At 37.8% G+C, this 22,312-nt stretch overlaps 1 protein-coding gene across 9 annotated transcripts in view; it reads left to right on the top strand.

Annotated features, from left to right (window-relative positions):
• The window catches only part of AUTS2 (activator of transcription and developmental regulator AUTS2), a 1,755,315-nt gene extending 1,734,063 nt beyond the window's left edge, over positions 1-21,252 (top strand). For 5 of the 9 annotated variants that reach the window (XM_073665136.1, XM_073665142.1, XM_073665138.1 and 2 more), the window contains 8 exons: positions 310-339; positions 3,975-4,046; positions 10,987-11,137; positions 13,206-13,283; positions 13,819-13,902; positions 16,640-16,675; positions 16,797-17,010; positions 18,125-21,252. In XM_073665136.1, coding sequence (XP_073521237.1) covers positions 310-339; positions 3,975-4,046; positions 10,987-11,137; positions 13,206-13,283; positions 13,819-13,902; positions 16,640-16,675; positions 16,797-17,010; positions 18,125-19,358 — 1,899 coding nt within the window. In that variant the 3' untranslated portion in view covers positions 19,359-21,252. The remainder of the gene's footprint in view (positions 1-309; positions 340-3,974; positions 4,047-10,986; positions 11,138-13,205; positions 13,284-13,818; positions 13,903-16,639; positions 16,676-16,796; positions 17,011-18,124) is intronic. The other 4 variants (XM_073665141.1, XM_073665139.1, XM_073665144.1 and 1 more) reach the window with 3 other exon arrangements.
• Positions 21,253-22,312: the final 1,060 nt, after the last annotated feature.

Raw genomic sequence — 22,312 nt, 5'->3', positions numbered from 1 at the left:
GTTGTGGAAAACAAGCAAAGTGGCCTTGGCTGTCATACAAATGCAGAATAGAATGGAGGACAATGGGAAATAATGATGGGTGCTTTAAAAGTATATTATATATAATAGTGTGTGTGTATAGTATATACTGGCATATGTACAGTATACTGTTGGAAGCTGTCGAAGTTGCAAAATGGTTGTGATGATGTGCAAATTGGCTAATTATTTTCTAAAAGGTCTTAATTTGAATGTAAAATGTCGACATTGTGTTTATAAATTTGATTGTCTGAGTGACAGGCGTGTAACTGGGTTGTCATTTTCTCTTCACAGTTGACTGATCCTTTCCGGCCTATGCTGAGGGTAAGAGTCTATTTTAACATTTCGTAACATATTTAGCAAAACATAATATAATAGATTAATTGATTTATCATGTAGATTGTATAACAGCGCAGAAGCATTTGCTAACAATATTTTTCCTCATCATCTGTTACAGGGAAATTATATTAATTTTTAAATTTCTCTCTAATATTAAAAAGTAATTGACAAATCTTTTTTACTGTAGCATATATAGTAGTAGCTCCAAGTTTGTCAGATGTACCATAGAAGAATTACAATTGGCACAAAAGATTGTAAAATTGAGATGATCGAATTTTAAGCAAAATTTATCTTCTCAAGTATAGTCATTGAGTAGATTTGATGTTATAGAGCAATATTAGACAATAAATTAAAGAATACCAGTCAGTATTGCAATATTTTCACTTCCATAAATACATATTTGTAATGGAAAATGTGCTTGGTACCATGCTGTCAAGTTGAATTTGCAAATACTAAGTCATATCTAGGAATTTATTATCTGTAGGGTTTTTTTTATAGGTAAATCTACTGGGTTACATTAAAGAGATTATCCAGGACTATTTTTTTTTTTTATAGACTTAAGAACTTACAGGCAGTAGGTGCTTACTACCTGCCTGTTCTGCTAGGCAACAACCTCTGCCAGCTCCTTTTGGTAATTTTGCATCTTCATATGACGTTACGTCGTCAGAGCAGATGCTTCTCTTCCGCTTTGCTCTGTTGATGGGGCGTGACTGCCAATGTCATGCTGATTGATAGCCAGTTCCCTCCTGCCTCACTGTATTGAGCCGACTGTCGATCAGCATGACGACAGCAATCATGTCCCGACAGCAGTGATATCTGGAAGAGTAAGAGCTGCTCTGTTGACGTGAAGCAGCAGAATCCCCGGCAAGAGTGGTCCATGACGGCTCTGAGCCGGCACCGGGCAGAACAGACAACTACCTGCCTGACAGATCTTAGCCCCTAGATAAATGAAAATAAAATTGTCCCGGATAACTTAAAAAAGTTATTATGATACATGAATAAAATTGAAAAGTACTAACAAGTCCATTATTCCTTTATTGTATTGCCTATACTGCATAGCTGTGAAATTTTAAATTCTTTTACAAACCCATAATATCACCATTAAGGCACTTTCGTTGATTTATTAGCATTATGTAAAGTGTAGTAAAAATAATAAAATAATATGATTGATCTGTGCGCATACAATGTCATGTTATCTGCAGCACATCATCTGTTTACACAGGACGATGTGCTGCCGATAGCAATGATTTTTATGAAGACATATAGTGTAATCATGGAACCTGATGAATGATGATGATTGCTCGTTGGGCATTTGCCTTTCTATTTAGACAGGCCAATAATCGGAAACTAGCATTCGTATGAAATAGACCATAAGTGAAATTGTCTACAAACATAGGTTCGGCTCAGCCAAGAGTTCATGTGATGTCAGTGCGGAGAGGGAGTAAGTTTCTGTGGGACATGTCTAGCTTTCACTAAAAGGGAACCTGTCACCAGTTTTGTCACATAGCAGCTAAAAATATCACCTTATTCAGTGTCTGCGCTGCATTTCCTAAATCTTTATAACACTCCCTGTATAACCCTGAAAAACTTTTTTAATTTCTACCGCGCTGTATGCTAATCAGGTCCATCCGGTCCGATGGTCAAGGCTTTGGGACTCTCCACGAATTGCACGTGTGCAGTATGCTTTCCCAACTGCAGACAAAGCAGAAACAGAAGTGCGCATGTGTACAACAATGACTGCGATATACTGCCGGTACGTGAGCCGGAAAGACGTGGCCCAGCGCATGCGCACTTCTTTTTTTTGGATCTGCCCGCAATTGGGCAGAGCATATTGCGGAGGCGAAATTTTTCACGATGATGGGGATGACACAGGAGGCGTTATCACATCAACGACGGCGAGCAGCAGCCTGGGGGAGGGGTGGAGAGGCCTGAAGCCACACCCATCGGATCGGGAACCCGATTAGCATACAAAGAAATTAAAAAGGTTTTTCGAAGTTATACAGGGGCAGTCAGGAGGTTATACAACCCCTGGCAAATATTATAGAATCATCGGGCTCGGAGGACGTTCATTGTTGTTGAAAAAAAGCACATCACAGACATGGCACAAAACTAAAGTAATTTCAAATGGCAACTTTAGGGCTTTAAGAAACCCTAAAAGAAATCAAGATAAAAAATGTGGTACTCAGTAAGGGTAATTTTTTTCAGACCAAGCAGAGTGAAAAAATTATGGAATCACTCAATTCTGAGGAAAAAATTATGGAATAATGAAAAACAAACACACAAAAGAATCATGAAAAACAAACACACAAAAGAACACTCCAATACATCACTAGTATTTTGTTGCACCACCTCTGGCTTTAATAACAGCTTGCAGTCTCTGAGGCATGGACTTAATGAGTGACAAACAGTACTCTTCATCAATCTGGCTCCAACTTTTTCTGATTGCTGTTGCCAGATCAGCTTTGCAGGTTGGAGCCTTGTCATGGAACATTTTCTTCAACTTCCACCAAAGATTTTCAATTGGGTTGAGACCCGGACTATTTGCATGCCATGACATTGACCTTATGCGTCTTCTTTCATGGAATGTTTTCACAGTTTTTGCTCTATGGCAGGATGCATTATCATCTTGAAAAATTATGTCATCATCCCCAAACATCCTTTCAATTGATGGGATAAGAAAATTGTCCAAAATATCAATGTAAACTTGGGCATTTATTGAAGCCATTTCCCCAGTGCCTTTACCTGACGTGCAACAGCTCTCCAAGGTGTGATCACTCCTTTTTAGATGCAGATTAACGAGCAGATCTAATTTGATGCAAGTGTTAGTTTTGGAAATGAAAATTTACAGGGTGATTCCATAATTTTTTCCTCAGAATTGAGTGATTCCATTATTTTTTCCCTCTGCTTGGTCTGAAAAAAAATACCCTTACTGAGTACCACATTTTTAATCTTGATTTCTTTTAGTGTTTCATAAAGCCCTAAAGTTGCCATTTGAAATGACTTTAGTATTGTGCCATGTCTGTGATCTGCTTTTTTTCAACAACATTAAACAACTGAATGAACATCGTCCGAGCCCGGTGATTCCATCATTTTTGCCAGGGGTTGTTTAAGGATTTAGGGAATGCAGTGCAGACACTGAATAAGGTGATATTTTTAGCTGCTATGAGACAAAACTGGTGACAGGTTCGCTTTAAGTTCCATTGAGAAAATTAGTATTGAACATTTGAATTCAAACTGCCTGAATCTTCTCTCTTCGAACATATCTGTCAGAGGAGCGTCAGGAGACCTCCATTGTATGGTTGGCCAATCTGCCAAATTTGGTGGCATTGGCTGCACATAATCTAATGTGTATGGAGGGCTTTGGCTTACAAGTGATGAGTTTGGAAAAAAATAATATAAAATGTTTTTGTTGTACAGAGGGATCATTATGGTCTGCCCATTTCACAAGAAAAAGTCATGTGCAAAATCACAGTAGGTTGAGTAATGTAAAGTGCTGCATCAGCCATTCAGAAATAGTCCCCTGGCCATTTATTAGTAGCCGGCACAGCTGGTACCATATATTTCATGTATTATAGTTGTACTGTGTAATGTTTCAAATATGATTGTTTTATTTCACCTAGAAACCTGGAAAATGGTGTGCTATGCATGTTCATATCGCCTGGCAAATATACCATCATCAACAAAAAGTCAAGGTAAGTGTTGGATTAAACGTCATTGCCTGCAGCTTACCTAATTGTATATAAATCATGATTATGTTGTATGAAATACCTGTAACGAGTGAGAGAAATATACGTAGTAAGACTCCATGGTTCTGACAGATGGTGCGTACAGTGTTCATGCTCATTAGGGCATGTGTAACATGAAAAGAAGCCCAGCTTTAACCCTTCGCTTTCATTTTTCTTCCATACTTCCAAGAGCCATAACTTTTTTTTATTTTACTGCCATCATAGTCATATAGGGGCTTGATTTCTGAAGGACGACTTGTCGTTTTAAATGACACCATCCGTTTTAACCTATAGAGACTAACTTTTATTTTTCTTATATATTTTTAACAACCTTTTTTTTAATTTTTAGTTTCCCGTTTACATGTCCGTATTCTTTTGCAGACTGAGTGGTTCGAACAAAAATACAAAAACGGAGACATGTCTATTTTTAAGTCACAGATCAAAATCACCTATACAAGTCTATGAGTTCATGAAAATCACAGACAGGACATGTATAGCATCCTTGGCAACTCATTTGCTGTCCATTTTTACCATTGTAATGGGTAGGAGAAGCTTTGCAATTTTTTATTTTTTTAAGCATATGGGAAAGTCACTGATTAAAAAAACTGCTGAAAATCGGTCCATTCTTTGCATACGAGAAAAATCACTGGCAACTGAATGAGGCCTAACTATAATATACTTCTGGGGTATCCAAATAAAAACCTGGTATGCTACTCCATTTCTTTCTGAGTGGTGTATAACAATCTGTGCTAGCATTGTAATTTCATTAATTTTTAGTTCAATGACATTGGGCCTGATTCGTCAAGACTGGCATGAACAACAGTCAGATGGTCCTGATTCATGAAGGGGTGCTTCATAAATCAGTACAAGGTTCGCACCTCGCCGCAAATTCTACTCCAGCCCATGCTGGAGTATGATTTGTGGCGAATTGAAAGCAGCTGCTCTTCATGAGTTTGACAAATGGCGGTCGCCATGCCCCCTTCCTGCCCCTGCTCGACTGATTTTACCAGAGCTGTGAGAAATTGGTGTGAAGACACCAATAGTCGCAAAATTTGAGCGCAACTCCAAGCTGCGCCTAAATTTACATGCCAGAATGCTGTCGTCAAAGCTTTGATGCATTGGCTACATTGACTGGAATTTTTTAAGAACTGTGCGGTAAAATTCTGGGGAAGAAGTCAGTTTTTGGAGTACAACCGTTTTATTCAAAAACTTTCAACTTTTTCTGTTTCTCACCACCTTTATAAATGTTGCCAAGTATTAGCAAAAAGGAGAGAGGCTAACCGCGCCCGAACAGATTTACTATCATTTACATCAGAAATGCATAAAGTATAATTACAGTGTATACCAGCTCATAGCTGGCATAGATTTCACTGTAGTTTTCTTTGTAACTGACATATGAAATGCCAGCCTTAATAAATTCCCCCTTTTATATCCAGATAGAATTTCCCTTTCATGTTTGTTTTTTTCCATTTCAAATTCTACAATAACGAATACAATGATAATAATTGTGTTCTGAGCTCTCAGTTTCCTTGTTGGACTTCATTGTCTTCAAATAGTCTCACGTTATGTTTGATTACCCGGCACTGGAACGCAAGTTGTTATTTTATTTTAAGTGAGAATATTCCCTTAGGGACTATAGTAACCAAATGAGAAAAACTATTAAAATAACTGCTAATCCACACGGGAGATTGTGAATAGACTCCAATGATCACTATGATGTTTTCCCTAAAGCAAAACGTTAAGTCAGCTACCTCCATTCAATAAAAATAAACATTGTTTTCTAAATGGCGTACCTGCACAAACGTCTCCTTGTTCTTTAAGAGTTAGTTAGAAAAATTAAAATAAAGCTTATTTTTACATTTGATACATGTAATGTATGTGATTACAATAGAATTTCCAAATTTTTGTATATTTTCTTAATCTGAATATTTTCTTAAAGTTTTTCAATGGTGCTCACAACAGAATATCAAAGGTTAACTTTTATTTGTCTGTCCATTGAAAGAGAACAATTGTCTTATTAAGCTGTAGCTGAATGAGAATTTGCATCTTAAAGCACAAGAAATATCTCAAAATAGATGAAGGGGTAGAACTTTTTTTTTAACCGTGGGCAGCATGACTCAGAACCTGGCTGCATGATTGCAGAGAGGTATTTTTTTCCCTAAAGTACTCTGGCGTTTCAGAGAAGAACACTTTAAGGATTCGGCATGGAGCCATAGCCGGAAACTAGACCAGGCCGGCTAATCCCTGCGCTGCTAGAGGTGATTGACAAGTCTCTGATTATGGGAGATACCTGTCAATCATCTGAAGTGATGCAGGGATCTTTAGGGCTCGCTCACATGAGTGTATAACACGGACGAGTGCTATCCGATGTTTTATCGAATAGCGCTTGGCCTAATTTTTTGGCATGAGCAAAAAAAAATCGCAGCATGCTGCGAGTGTCTCCGAAATTCAAATCACTGGCACCCATACATGTCTATGGGTGCGTGTGAAACATCGGTCTGCACTCAGATGTCATATGAGAGCAGTCCGACATCCGCTGACTCAGACAATGGAGAAGATGGAGAAATTAAACTCTCCATCTTCTCCACACCTGTGATTCTCTCTTGCGAGAGAATCGGATCACACCAAGATGACACTTGGGTCAAACTCTGACAGAGTTTGACCCAAGTGTCATTAGCATAATCGACCCAATTCTCTCGCATAAGAGAATCATCACTCATGTGGCCCCGGCCTTAAAGTATACTTTCTCTGAAATGCCGAAGCTCCCATTCTTGCTGCCCAAAGTTTTTGCAGTATGAATTAGGTGACAGATTCTCGTTAAATTCATTACAAACATGTTTGTTTTTAAACCATAATGGGCCTGATGATGCCAAAAAAGGGTTTTTTTTGCTCATCTGTTTGGTTATTGTGCATATTCTTTATGTACTGCTAGGTTTAGAGATTATTTTTGTAAGTTTGACTGAACCCACAGTATTTAATTAGGACTTGTATTTGGTTCCCGCTGGTAGGTGATGGTTGTGTATTACAGAAAGGACCTGCCACTAACAATCGCGGGTGAAAAAATGTTCAAGAACACCAAAATTACGTTTTATGGTCATCGCAATTCCACAAAAAAGTCTGTAACAAACTAAAAAATAAGTCATCACAAATCTACATCAGATGAAAAATTAAAATGTTATGGACCTTGGAAAATGGCAACACAACCCAAAAATATTTTTGTTTGCAAACTTCAGATTTTTTTTTTCACCACTAAAATAATTAAAAAAACTGGACATGTTTGGCATCACAGTAATCACATTGATGAGGAGAATCATATTGCTAGGTCATTTTTTCCACAAAATGTAAATCGGAAAAGCAATTCCCAAATAACAATGTCAGAATTGTGGTTTTTTTTTACAATTTCACCGTACTTGGAATTTTTTTCCTATTTTCCAGTACATACACTATATGGTAAAATGAATGGTGTCATTCAAAAGTACAACTTGCCCCACAAAAAACAAGCCCTCATATCTCTATATGGACAGAAATATAAAAGAGTTATGCCTCTGGGAAGAAGGGGAGGAAAAAACGGAAATGCAAAAATGGAAATTGGCCCCGCAGTGAAGGGGTTAACATCTATTTAGGCTGTATGGACACTTTAAAAGGGTTTTGCCATGAACAAAAGTTAATTTAAAAAATTGGTTGTGTCTGATCGTGTACGGAACATACCACATCTCCTGGGCAGGGGAGGAATCAAAAGACAATACAGATATTACAGCACGGGATCACAGCTGATTCTTTCTGTGAAGTAAAACATTTCACTGCCTGTTTTTAAACAATGTTTTACCTCACAAAATGAATCCGCTGCCATCCATGTACGGTCTATTTGTCAGTTTTTACCATCAGTGTCTCATCAGTGTATGGTGCGTGTGTCTGTTTTTACCATCAGTGTGTCATCAGTGTATGGTACGTGTGTCCGTTTTTACCATCAGTGTCTCATCAGTGTATGGTACGTGTGTCCGTTTTTACCATCAGTGTGTCATCGGTGTATGGTGCGTGTGTCCGTTTTTACCATCAGTGTGTCATCAGTGTATGGTGCGTGTGTCCATTTTTACCATCAGTGTGTCATCAGTGTATGGTGCGTGTGTCTGTTTTTACCATCAGTGTGTCATCAGTGTATGGTGCGTGTGTCCATTTTTACCATCAGTGTGTCATCAGTGTATGGTGCGTGTGTCTGTTTTTACCATCAGTGTGTCATCAGTGTATGGTGCGTGTGTCCATTTTTACCATCAGTGTGTCATCAGTGTATGGTGCGTGTGTCTGTTTTTACCATCAGTGTGTCATCAGTGTATGGTACGTGTGTCCGTTTTTACCATCAGTGTGTCATCGGTGTATGGTGCGTGTGTCCGTTTTTACCATCAGTGTGTCATCAGTGTATGGTGCGTGTGTCCGTTTTTACCATCAGTGTGTCATCAGTGTATGGTGTGTGTGTCAGTTTTTACCATCAGTGTGTCATCGGTGTATGGTGTGTGTGTCAGTTTTTACCATCAGTGTGTCATCAGTGTATGGTGCGTGTGTCCGTTTTTACCATCAGTGTGTCATCAGTGTATGGTGCGTGTGTCTGCTTTTACCATCAGTGTGTCATCAGTGTATGGTGCGTGTGTCCGTTTTTGCCATCAGTGTGTCATCGGTGTATGGTGCGTGTGTCTGTTTTTACCATCAGTGTGTCATCGGTGTATGGTGCGTGTGTCTGTTTTTACCATCAGTGTGTCATCGGTGTATGGTGCGTGTGTCTGTTTTTACCATCAGTGTGTCATCAGTGTATGGTGCGTTTGTCTGTTTTTACCGTCAGTGTGTCATCAGTGTATGGTGCGTGTGTCCGTTTTTACCATCAGTGTGTCATCAGTGTATGGTGCGTGTGTCCGTTTTAACCATCAGTGTGTCATCGGTGTATGGTGCGTGTGTCCATTTTTACCATCAGTGTGTCATCGGTGTATGGTGCGTGTGTCCGTTTTTACCATCAGTGTGTCATCAGTGTATGGTGTGTGTGTCTGTTTTAACCATCAGTGTGTCATCGGTGTATGGTGCGTGTGTCTGTTTTTACCATCAGTGTGTCATCAGTGTATGGTGCGTGTGTCTGTTTTTACCATCAGTGTGTCATCAGTGTATGGTGCGTGTGTCTGTTTTTACCATCAGTGTGTCATCAGTGTATGGTGCGTGTGTCCGTTTTTACCATCAGTGTGTCATCAGTGTATGGTGCGTGTGTCCGTTTTAACCATCAGTGTGTCATCGGTGTATGGTGCGTGTGTCCATTTTTACCATCAGTGTGTCATCGGTGTATGGTGCGTGTGTCCGTTTTTACCATCAGTGTGTCATCAGTGTATGGTGCGTGTGTCCATTTTTACCATCAGTGTGTCATCAGTGTATGGTGCGTGTGTCCATTTTTACCATCAGTGTGTCATCAGTGTATGGTGCGTGTGTCCGTTTTTACCATCAGTGTGTCATCAGTGTATGGTGCGTGTGTCCGTTTTTACCATCAGTGTGTCATCAGTGTATGGTGCGTGTGTCCATTTTTACCATCAGTGTGTCATCAGTGTATGGTGCGTGTGTCCATTTTTACCATCAGTGTGTCATCAGTGTATGGTGTATGTGTCCGTTTTTACCATCAGTGTGTCATCAGTGTATGGTGTGTGTGTCTGTTTTAACCATCAGTGTGTCATCGGTGTATGGTGCGTGTGTCCATTTTTACCATCAGTGTGTCATCGGTGTATGGTGCGTGTGTCCATTTTTACCATCAGTGTCTCATCAGTGTATGGTGCGTGTGTCCATTTTTACCATCAGTGTGTCATCAGTGTATGGTGCGTGTGTCCATTTTTACCATCAGTGTCTCATCAGTGTATGGTGCGTGTGTCCGTTTTTACCATCAGTGTCTCATCAGTGTATGGTGCGTGTGTCCGTTTTTACCATCAGTGTGTCATCAGTGTTTTTCATGGATGGATAAATAAATAAATGAATTACGAAGCTTCTGCTATGTTAAATACAGACAGCACACTAATGTCACTCGAGTGCTGTACGTGTTTTTCATGGACATGTCTTGGCGCTTTTCATCCGTGATACTGGAGAAAAATGGAAATGTCTCTTTGTGTTTTGCATAGTCACACGGTCCATAAAAAACATGGACATGTGAACAGCAGCTTAGATTACAATGGGTACATGTATTATTCGTGAAAAAACGGACACCACTCGTACGTGCAACATGGACGTCTGAATGAGGCCTAATAAGGGGTTGTCCAGGAGTGAACTAATATGTAAAGTTCCAGTAAATACCTTTGTATCCATTATGTCCTGATTGCATATTTGCGTTGGCTTTAAAAAAAACAGCTATATCACATAATACTGTATATTATACGTTTGTCAGCATTTCACAAAGGAGTCACTGGTTTAGTTTTTAAAGACTTTAGAGGTCAATGAGCTTTAGATGGATAAATATGCAATTTTTAATAATTACACATTTAATTTCCCGGTTCTCTAAATGAAAGCTGCTCTTAATGAATGGGTAATGATTTCTTTAATTATTTGTGCCATTTTGTAAGAATTAACGTCTAATATTATAATTATCCATGAGCATTGTCTAGTGTAGATCATGGTTTTTTTTATTCCAGTTTCAGAGTGCAGAGGATCAGTTTTTGTAAGAATGTATTCCGTAATTTTACCTAAACGTCATGTCTCTCCCATTTATCCAGACTAAGCTGTGTCTGTCACTTCTGATAACATCAGATTTAAAAAAGTGTAATTTCAATTATAGCACATACAAAGATCAGTTTTGCAATTTCAAGGTGTGAATGTGGCATTTTGTATGGTCTTTGAAGCCTCTTTTCTTATCTGCCCACGGGGGAAATCTCAATTCCAGTCATGCTTTTCATTTCAGAAACAGATGCAGACAGATCCACACAAGCTTGATTTTGGCCTGAAGCCTGAGTTTTTGAGCAGGCCACCAGGTCCGAGCCTCTTTGGAGCAATCCATCACCATCCGCACCCTCATGACTTGGCACGCCCTTCAACTCTATTCTCTGCTGCTGGTGGGTATTCACCATATTCTTTATTTAGTTACCTGTAGGAAAATACTATTATTCTATTATCGTGAACCACAAACATTACTTTACAACATGTGATGTTATAAGTTACTGTTGAAAAGAATGTGCATCTATTTTCCTAGTTATTGCTAAGGGACAGAGAAGTGATCATATACTACATAGACTACCCAAACTTGTCTTTGGTTTTGCAACACATTTGGTCTGTTTTGTATTTATTTCAGGAGAACTATGAAAAATATATTAAGATTTTTTTTAAATTTTGGCATGAGCATTGTTCAAGAGGATATGCACCGATTAGAACAAACGTGACCATTAACAAAAAATAACTATAAATACAAAGAGGAAATAGTATATTAACAATCTTTATTAAGGTACAATGAGTAAAAACACTAAAAAGCGACACAAACTGCAAGAGGATCTTTGAGATCCAATATATAAATATAAAAATGTGCATGGATCAAGACAACGATCGCCACAGATCTGACGGGATGGGACGATCTGTGGATATGACCATAATAGTCATTTGCCTTTACAAGTAAACGTAACACTACTTACACAAGTAAAAAATATACATTTAATTACACACGTTTGCTAAGGTTTTGATGAATTTTGGTATTCCTATTATTCAAGAGGAGCAGCAGGAATCGTCGTATTCCAGCCATTAGTGTCCTACCAGAAGAAGGTTTAGGAACTCATGTCTAGAATGCCTAGACTAAGAATGTTCTCAATTTAAAGTATGCCGTCTTTTTAATCCTGACATATATTTATGACTTGGTAGAAAACCCGGATGGAAATTACATCTGACATCTACTTATATTTGTGGGATCATGTTTTATGGTCAATGGGATTGCCAAATTTAAAGACACTGGAACTTCAGATAGTGCCCAGAATTTTTTATTTATTTAAATGTTTAATCAAATTATTATTCATTTTGTTGCTTGATCCTTGTGTAACCGCTGTCAGTTAACCTCTGCTCACTTATATTCTGGTCATGTTACCAATAGGTTTTGTGTGTGAGTTTTACTTAACATATATACTGCACAATACGTAATTAAGTAGATTGAAAATAATGGTTTCAAGATGGAGTCTTTCAACATTTAGCAGAATGTAGAGTAAATGATTTTGAAAAGATTATATGTTTTATTTGCCAATTATATGATATAGCTTTGCCAATTAGCAGCAGATGATTAGCAGCAGCAGAGACATCTTTATTAGAGTTGGGCGAGTATGTTCTGTCCGAGTATGCTCGGCCGAGCTCCGAGTATTTACAGCTGCTCGGTGATAAGGTTAACTCGCTCCCGTGTGCATGATTTGCAACTGTTTGACAGCTTTATTACATGTGAGGAATGTGTAAGAAATAGGCATTCCTCACATGTAGTAAAACTGTCAAACAGTCGCAAATCATGCACACGGGAGCGATTTAACCTTATCACCGAGCAGCTATAAATACTCGGAGCTCGGCCCGAGCATACTCGGCGATAGGGTTAATAGAACATACTCGCTCAACACTAGTCTTTATCCATGGTTTCTTAATGTGGTTATCCGGGACTTTTGTTTTTTTCCCTGTGGGGCTAAGAACCTGCTTACTACCTGCCTTTTCTGCTCTGAGACGATCTCTTCCAGCTCAGAGTGGTCATATATTGTCACTGCCAGCAATTCTCCTTCTTCATGTGACACCACGTCAACAGAGAAGTTCCTTGTTTTCCGCTCTGCTTTTTCGAAAGTACATCACTTTCGACGTCATGCTGATTGATAGCCAGCTGCCCTCTGCCCAACTGCGGGGAGCTTGCTGTCAATCAGCATAATTTCAGTAGTGACGTACCATTAACAGAGTAGAGCGGAAGAGAAAGCTGCTTTGTCAACGTGAAGTCAAAGGAAGCAGCAGAATTGCTGCCTGAACCAGGAGAGATCGTCGTAGGGAAGCACACTCAGGTAGTTATTAACTACCTGCTGGTAAGTTCTCAACCCAATAGGAAAAAAAGTCCCTGATAACACCAATAATTTACCTTTAACTTATAGAAATTTTGCTATTTGATTATTTTTCCTGTTGTAGGTGGTGCACACCCTGCAGCTGCTCATTTTGGTCCTCCCCCTCATCACAGCAATTTTCTCAATCCAACTGCTCATCTTGGTAGGTATTAATTTTTTTTTCTACAAAATGTTCCTTTAAGATGTACATTTATTAAACATGTTGTCTCGCCAGAGTTAATTATGACATATAAGTTGGATATGCCATAAATGTCCAATATATGTGGATAACACCTTTGGCACCTCCACCTATCTCCAGAACAGGGTAGTCCAAGCTGAAGGCCAATCATCATTGAAAGGAGCGGTGGTAGTGCATGTACCAACTTTCTCCATTCATTACCATTGGAATTCTGAATACAGTTGAGCAAGTACTGTTGGATGTATTCAGAACTGCCATAGAAACTCACTGGTAGTCATATGCCAACCGATATAGGAGATCAGAGGATCCTGTTTTGGAGGTAGATGTACCAGAGATGGTACCATCATTCTCCTATTAATATACCATAAATGTCTCTTGTGAGGCAACCCCTCAATCAAGTTTTTGAGGATATCTTCATTCTGTTTTATTTCATTATCTCATATCTGCATGATTTGTCTTTCTCATGTAGCTAAATTAATTATAACTTATGTTGTTACAGAACCTTTTAATCGGCCTTCAACATTCAGTGGTCTTGGTTCTGTTGGTGGAAATGCCTTTGGTGGCCTTGGCAATCCTTCAGTTAGTAAGTATGCCATTTTATTCCGTCAGTAGATAGGAAGATTGCGTAGTTGTGATGGCGCCATGGGGTCCTTCCCTTTTCTTTTATAAGAATGGAAATTTTACTTAATCACAAAGGGAATTTTTTACATGTTGTAAAATATCCTTGTGTAATATTGAGCTTGTCTGATTGCCAAAAGTGCTCAGTATCTCATCATAACCCACAATTGCTGCCATGCCTGTGATCATATAACAAAAACAGACAGCTCGTTCCAATTCTCGTGAATGCACTTATCAACATTGACAAATTCTGTTTCTGGAATATAAATTTTTTTTTATTTTTATTAAAAATAAAAAAAAACTTTACATTTCTATTGAACTTGTTTTCTTTCTGTGATGGAAAAAAAATCGTAAGCAGTTGCATTAGAAATGTGAAAGAAAGCATCTCTCTAATTGGCTCTCATTTTCAAACATGCACGAAGTTTGATTCCTTTCATGCAACCTGTGATGGATTATCACAGCCTCACATGGCAGGGAGCTTTCGCTTCCTCTCCAGTTTGTCAGCACAAGTCTATTAATATGTCTGAAGGGGCTACCTAAAAGCCTTCGAACTTCCTGCATTGTGACCAAAGCTATTATTGCAGACAAAAGTCAATTAGTAAGTTGCTTATTTCCATTGGATAGCACTTATTTTTCTCATGCTGTTTCATATTCTAAATCTCATAATATAAATAGTTGGGTGTATTTATAATTGAGAAATGCATTGAGGCACATTTACTAAAACTGTCTTAATTGTTTTTTCCATCCCAGATCAATCTTTCGGCAAGCAGTATAGCTTGTAGAATATTAACAGTGTGTAATATACAAATTGTTAGGATTCGGCTTTGCTTCTTTTAAAATTGAGGGAAGCAGATGAGAATCTAGTTGGCACTTTACCACAAGTATGCAAATTACATACTTGTAGTCACTTGACAACTGCTAGGACAGCTGAATCCTAAAAGTGTGTACATTGCACACTGTTAATATTTTCCAAGTTTGTACTATTTTCTAAAAATTTGTCCTTAGTGGGAAATGCATTTAAATTTAGTGAGTTAAACTAATGGCACCAAATTTATTACAGTGACTTGTGGTAAATGATAAATGTGGTCCATATTCAGAGACTATTGTCTAATTTTATAGCACATCTTGGTTAACTTCCTCCTGACCATTTTCTTTTGCGATAACATTTTGAGTGCAATTTGGTGCATCTTGATGCACATCTCCTTATTCCTAAGCCATGTTTCTTGTTATATAACTGAAAATGTTCTTTTATGTGTGGTAGGTTGTTAGCCTTCAGATTTATTGTACTTTCTGTGATATTCTATGTGCTGCAACATTTAATATGCATATAAAGGATTTTTTTAAGTGAATTGTACTTTCAAAAAACTTTACATATATCAATAATACATATGGATATAAGAAACTTTTAAAATATTTTACCATAGAATCTTGCTTCACTCTTAATTATTAGAAACGTCTTCCCTTACCCCCTTGTCATCCACACTGAAAAAAACAACTCTCATGGTAAGACATACTGACAGCACTGTGGTGGGTCAGATTACACAGCCTTTTATATTCAATGTATAAAGGAGAGAGGAGAAGGTGGGGAGTAAATTGAGGAAACAGACAGATGAAGACACTGAAATATTTTATTGAGCTTTCTAACAAGTCCTTTACCTCACCACAGAGCTGAATACACATCTACACTGATCAGTACTGCTGTATAATTTCCTCCATGTTTCTGCTTCTCTCTAAATGCAAAGTTAGAAAAAAAGAGCAGGAATCCACCTCTCTGGTATGGGAGACATTATAGCCCCACTAGTTCAGGGTCAATTCAAACATAGTGAAAACATGCACAGGAAAAAAACTGTTGAAAATGTTGGATGTAAGCTGTATAATGACCAAAAAGTCAGCAGGAAACAGTGAACTATTGTGCTGAGCTTTCTAACAAGTCTTTCACCTCTCTTCAGAGCTGGATACACATTTACACTGATCAGTGTTGCTGTGTAATTTCCTACATGATGCTGCTTCTTTCTAAGGGCAAACTTAGGAAAGAACAGAAATCCATATCTCTGTGTATGGAAGTCATCATAGTTCCCCCAGTTCAGAGTCAATTCAAATAGAGACAGAGCCTGCACAGGGAAAAACTAGTGAAAATGTAGGATACACGATATATAATTACATAAAATAATATTATACTTTATTTACTCAAAGGGACAGCTTATTCTGAAAAGTTACTTGAAAGTACAATTGCTTTTTAACAATAATCAGAAAACTTTGTAAAAAAAAACAGAGGAAAGCTATGTATTGCTAGGAAAATATTTAACAAAATGGGTAAAGTCACCAAACCAAACATTATCACCAACCCAAACATTACCAGAAAGTGAAAAGTCTTCCAACAAAAATTGTATCTACTTTTAAAAATTACAACCTCATTTTATATAGATGATCAATGACAGATTTCGGTAAACATTCAGATTTGTGTAAATATAACAAATCAGGGTAATAAAAAGTTGATGGAAACTTTTCGTTGTTTGGTTGCCATTATTCTTTGTTTTTCGAATGTGACCTGATAAATGGTTCAAATTCTGTTCCCATAAAATTCCATTAAATTGTTTTCCCAAAGTTAATAGAATATTGCTTTCAATTGTCTAAGTGAATATATGTTTATATGGGAACAAAATGTAGGAAAGCTGTCATTTTTCTTTGTCTTTTCTCCTAAGAAACAACCAGACCCTTCAACCACCCCCTCATTATGGGTTAGTACATTTACACTATAACATTTACACTTTCTGCTGCGTTTCAAATATATTGTTGGGGGTTTTGTAATCTTTTGAGTCCATACAAGCACATTAACGCTGTTATTGTATCTTTTTATAGCCTCCAACTCAATGTTTAGCCATAAGGAAGGGCCAAATATGCAGGGCTTCAACAATCCTCATGAACCATGGAACCGACTTCATCGGACACCACCATCTTTCCCAACACCTCCACCTTGGCTAAAACCAGGTGAACCAGAACGCAGCTCTTCTGCTTCAACTCATGACAGAGATTCTGAGAAAAGAGAATCATCATCCAAGGATGATAAAGAAAGGTTTGTTATTCAGTATACCTATGGCATTCACATAGTAAAATAATGTTCAAATAATATACCCTAATATCATCTTATTCTGAGTAATAAGAATTTTTTTATCTTGTTTTGAAGTACTTTAGCATCAGGATCATTTAGTTGAATTTTTAGATAAATATAATTATAATAAAGAAACAGAGATATGTTCATGTAATCTTATTAAATGTAAAAGTTAAAGAAGGAGTCACAACTGGACAACATCCTGTCTTTTACAGTATATTTACCCATTAAACTATTTCTATATTAATTAAAAGGAATCTGTTTGCAGGTTTTTGCTGTTTTATTTGAGAACAGCATAATATAGGGGTAAATACACTGATTCCAGGAATGTCTCACGTACTAGTCTGTGTGCTGCAGTTTCAGTACAATCCGTGTTTTATCAGCCGGGAATAATCACTGAAGGACTAGGTCTCATGTGCAAGCCAGTCCAGCTAATCTGTGTATAACCCCGCCCCACCTTTAATTGGCAACTTGCTGACAGTGTACACAAGAAGCTGCCAATCAGGAGTGTGGGCAGGGTTATACACAGCTCAGCATACTGACCACTACTACATCTGCAAAAGAGAAAACAGGTATTCTACCCAAACTATACTAAGCTGTCCAGTAAGTGATACATCACTGGAATCAGGCTCTTTTCCCCTACATCATGCTGCTCTCGGAAAAAAAACACTGACAAATTCCATTTAAATAGTTGACGATCCTCTCTACCGTAGATAATATTGCTAGAGTTATGGACATAACCTCAGCATGTGCATTATTTTAGCAACATGTAATTAATTGATATATGTCTGTACACTATATACAGCATGTTTTTTTATTTCATTAAATTCTGATTAAAACTTAAGTTTTAATATTGTTTTGGTTATTAGGGAAATTTCTTAGCCTTCGGACAACTAATAATCAAACTGGACAACCACTTATCAGAACAACGCTGATTCAGTCAATTATTGATACAAATATATTTAATGTATTCCCAATAACATTCCAAGTTTGACTGCAACCAAAGCCACAATAATATTATCTATATTTTAATTGTCTTTTTCATATCATAATTACATTACATTTATTTTTTTTCTAGGGAAAGTCTGGAAAAAAGGCATTCTAGTCATCCTTCACCAGCACCTGTTAGCCAAGTAAATTCATTGGGACATAACCGCAGTTTATCTGAGCAAAGCCGAAGTCACTTAAATAATGAGGTACGAGATAAAGAAAAGCCTAAAGAAAGAGAAAGAGAACACTCCGACTCATGGAAAGAAAATAACATGGAAGAGCACAAAGCAAAGGATAACCATATTTCAGAGAAAGAGAATATTGTACATGAAAGTAGAGCTGCAGAGGAAGCTAAACAATTATCAAGGGTGCCTTCACCGTATGTCAGGGCACCAGTAATGGAAAGCACTAGACCCAATAGCACTTCTAATCGAGAAAATGAAAGAAAAAGTGAGACTTATGATACTCAAAAGAAAAGTAGTGATGTTAAAGTTAAAGAAGAAAGAAAGGAAGACCATGATGTTTTGGTTTCTGAAGTACCTACTGTCCATAGATCCTCTGAACAAGCTCCTCCAATATCTGCTTCAAATGTTCATCCAAGTCATTTAGCATCCATGCCAATGGCTGTAGGTGTAACAGGAATGCATCCAATGAACAGTATTGGTGGACTAGACAGGACTCGGATGATGACTCCTTTTATGGGTATAAGTCCTATTCCAGGAGGTGAACGTTTTCCTTATCCATCATTTCACTGGGATCCTATGCGAGATCCATTAAGAGATCCATACAGAGGACTAGATATTCATAGGCGGGATCCTCTTGGACGGGATTTTTTGTTGCGAAATGATCCACTTCACCGTCTCACCACACCAAGGTTATATGAATCAGACAGGTCATTCAGAGACAGAGAACCCCATGACTACAACCATCACCACCATCACCATCTTTCTGTTGACCCACGCCGGGACCACGAAAGAGCAAGTCAGTTAGAAGAAAGAGAAAGGTTACATATGCTTCGAGAGGACTATGAACATGCCCGCTTACATGCTATGCATCCAGCTGCACTGGATGGTCACCTGCCTCATCCAAGTTTAATCACACCAGGACTTCCCAGCATGCTTTATCCCAGGGTCAGTCCTACAGCAGGACATCAAAATGGACTTCTTAATAAGACTCCCCCAACAGCAGCACTAAGTGCCCCACCTCCACTTATTTCTACATTGGGAGGACGGCCAGGCTCTCCTAGGAGGACTACTCCATTGACAGCAGAGATAAGAGATAGGCCTCCTTCTCACACATTAAAGGATATTGAGGCACGATAAGTACATAAAACAAAGCTTATGGACAAATAGCCTGATTAGATTTAAATCAGTGCAAGACTTGACATACAATCTTTGTACAAATGTAAAAACTCTAAGAGCAATGATTTTCACTTTTTGTATATGATATGTTGCAAATTTCCATATCTTTTGGCCAATTCAAATGTTTGTCTTTAATTGATTTATTTTACTAATGTAAAGCATTTGGTTGGAACTGAAGGAGATAATTCATTGCATCCATATGGGCTGTATCAGACTTATGATATTGAAAGAACATGTAAATATTTATGTAAAAAAACAACTTGCTTCATTGGGTATTGGTTCATATATGCAAAAGAATAGGATGAAAGCTTTACTGTGTACAAATGTAAATAGACATAACATAATAATACTTCTTAAACTGTGCAGTTTACAATGTTACTATTTAAAACACAGTCTGTTCATACTGTGCTGTGTATATTATTAGAGACAACTAAACCCCCTCAACTATGCAATTATTGTGGAGGCTTTCACTATAAAGCCATGATCACAACGGAACATTTGCCACACTTACACAACTAAAGTCATATTGTCCCTAAAAAGCTTTTGTTGCAACATCTTTTGCTTTTTTCCAGTCATCTCCCTTTATTTTGGATCTCATTCTGACAATGTAGACAAAAAAATATATTTCTGAAGTGTAAGGCTCACGTAACAAAAACTGTGTCAAGGCAAAGGTAACAATGGTTACTTTCAATTACTAGACCTGTCACAGGGGTGGAAATACTATTAGTGGAACCTGGGCAGCCGAACAGGAGCCCAAGAGGTAAGGGGACCCACTTCGATCATCCAATACAGGTGGAATTGTGCATTATGATGAGCTATTGGACTGCATAGAGGCCACCTTCTGACTGTCTCCACCCACAACATGTCATCTTATTTCCACCTGTTATGCTTATCCAGCAAAATTGGCTGAGAGTCCTTTTATACGGGCAGATAAATTGCCCCTAAAGAGTACCAATCATCAATATAACAAGACGATCAGCGCTTGTCTACTTTACCTGCTACAATGATGAGGTTTATTGTTCAAACCATCGTTCATGTGATCAGTCATGTTCATTTCTCCACCCCTCTCTTACAATTCCTATTACAAGCGACAGCCAGATGACTTTTTACGCAAGGGGATTTACAACAAAAGAGCAAATTATCATTCAATCGCTGAGATGTTTAGACCGGGCAATAATTGTGGACGAGCTTTCGAGCAATTGTCACCTCTTGTAAAGTCCCTTAGGTCATTGGCCAATCTGATCCATGAAATCTTAACATTTACCCAAGACCTTTGTAGAATAAGTTCAGTTTCTGATCAAGCCTAGATATTGTTAACATTTCCTTGATTGGAGAGGATATGACTTTACCTGAAGAAATACCATAAACATTTGGTTTACTGGGTTGTAAATTATATGTATTAAATAATCATAGTTCATTGGTCTTCTAGTGTATTAAAGTGATCTTAAGTTGTTATCTTGTTTTGGCAAAAGCAAAACGATGAATAAAATTCCCAACAGTTGTTTCTAATAAGCAGAGATCTATTTTAGTAGTCAACTGAAGGTTTAGTTGTGAGCTTCAGATTTTGTGAACTCCAGATGTTGTGCAGTGTTTTTTAAGGAGCAAACTCTCCCAGAAGAATATGTACACTGGAACAGTAGTGGTAGCTTTCAGTATTGTAAAGAGATTGTTATATACAAACCTTTTGCTGTTTATCTTGTATGTAAGAAATTCCTTTTTAGTACATATGTAAAGAGGAAAAAAAAGTGAACTGAAAAGGAAAAACAAGCATAAAATGAAGCGACTCAATCTTCAGCATGTTCCTCATCAGCGAAGACTTGTGTTATGTAAATTGTGCCATGTTATTAAAAAATGTGAACAAAACTTTCAGGTGCTTATTTGTGTGCATTGCCCATCATTGCTTATAGAGAGGCTAGTTTCTATGAACCTAAACGTCCTTCAACAGAAATCATTTGGATTAAGCTATTCTAGACAAATTGGGTTTCTTTATTAATGTAGAATTCTGTTGCAAAACTGCACTAAACCACATCAATTAATTTACAAAAATTCAAAGGATGAAAACAAAGTCTGATTTTCTATGGGTGTTATTCTACTTTCAGAAACCTAATTAAATGCTCTTTGAAAGCAAGTCAAAAGGTCACAGGATCCCTATTAGACTGAAATCATACCCATTCTGAACGTTGATGTCTAGTAATTTCAACGAGCTCCCTCCTTGTAGTTTATTGCGCACAGTGGTTTGCAAAGTTATTTGATGCTGGTAAAACTGCAGTGCAAATTTTGTATCTTCATGTAGTGTTAGCATATGATCATTGGACCATTCAGTCGTCATTTGGCAACCTTTATTAGATTTACCTTAAACAGGTATTCCCATCTCATTAATATCTGAGGAATGCAAAACCTTCTTCTGGGACCCATGCCTATCTTAAAAACGGTAATGTTTTAACAAAACCTACAAAATGAGCTATAGCATAAGTTTGATATACATGCAATGTGTAAAAGCATGTTCACACTGTGGCCATTTCAGACAAAACCCAAAAAAACTAAATCAGCATATACCTTATAGTAAGGAAATACTAATAGTACATGTAAATAACATAGGTTATTTGGTTAACACTATTTTGAACAAAAAATGTAAAAACCATCCCACCTCGACGAGGTGTACATAGTCGGGACGGTCCTATCCTGTCGCTAGTATTAAAACCTTACCTTGTGTCAGCCGACCTCAATGTGAATAAGTGCTGAGCAATATAGGGGCCCAGCTGTTCAGCTACCTGTCCATAGGAAGCTAGATAGATGAAATGCCTAGTCCAAAAAGGGGCCCACGTTTCATGTTGCTGCGAATGAAGAAATAGTTATGCATGCACAGCTGCCTTCATTCACTTCTATGTTAATGCTTCTTCACAGACCATACTACC

The sequence above is a fragment of the Phyllobates terribilis genome, unplaced genomic scaffold (genome assembly GCF_046119375.1).
Source record: "Phyllobates terribilis strain yellow unplaced genomic scaffold, ASM4611937v1 Scaffold_2__4_contigs__length_985480577, whole genome shotgun sequence".
Classification (NCBI taxonomy): Eukaryota; Metazoa; Chordata; class Amphibia; order Anura; family Dendrobatidae; genus Phyllobates; species Phyllobates terribilis.
The sequence above is the reverse complement of the archived record's forward strand: the minus strand, read 5'-3'. Positions and strand labels throughout refer to the sequence as shown.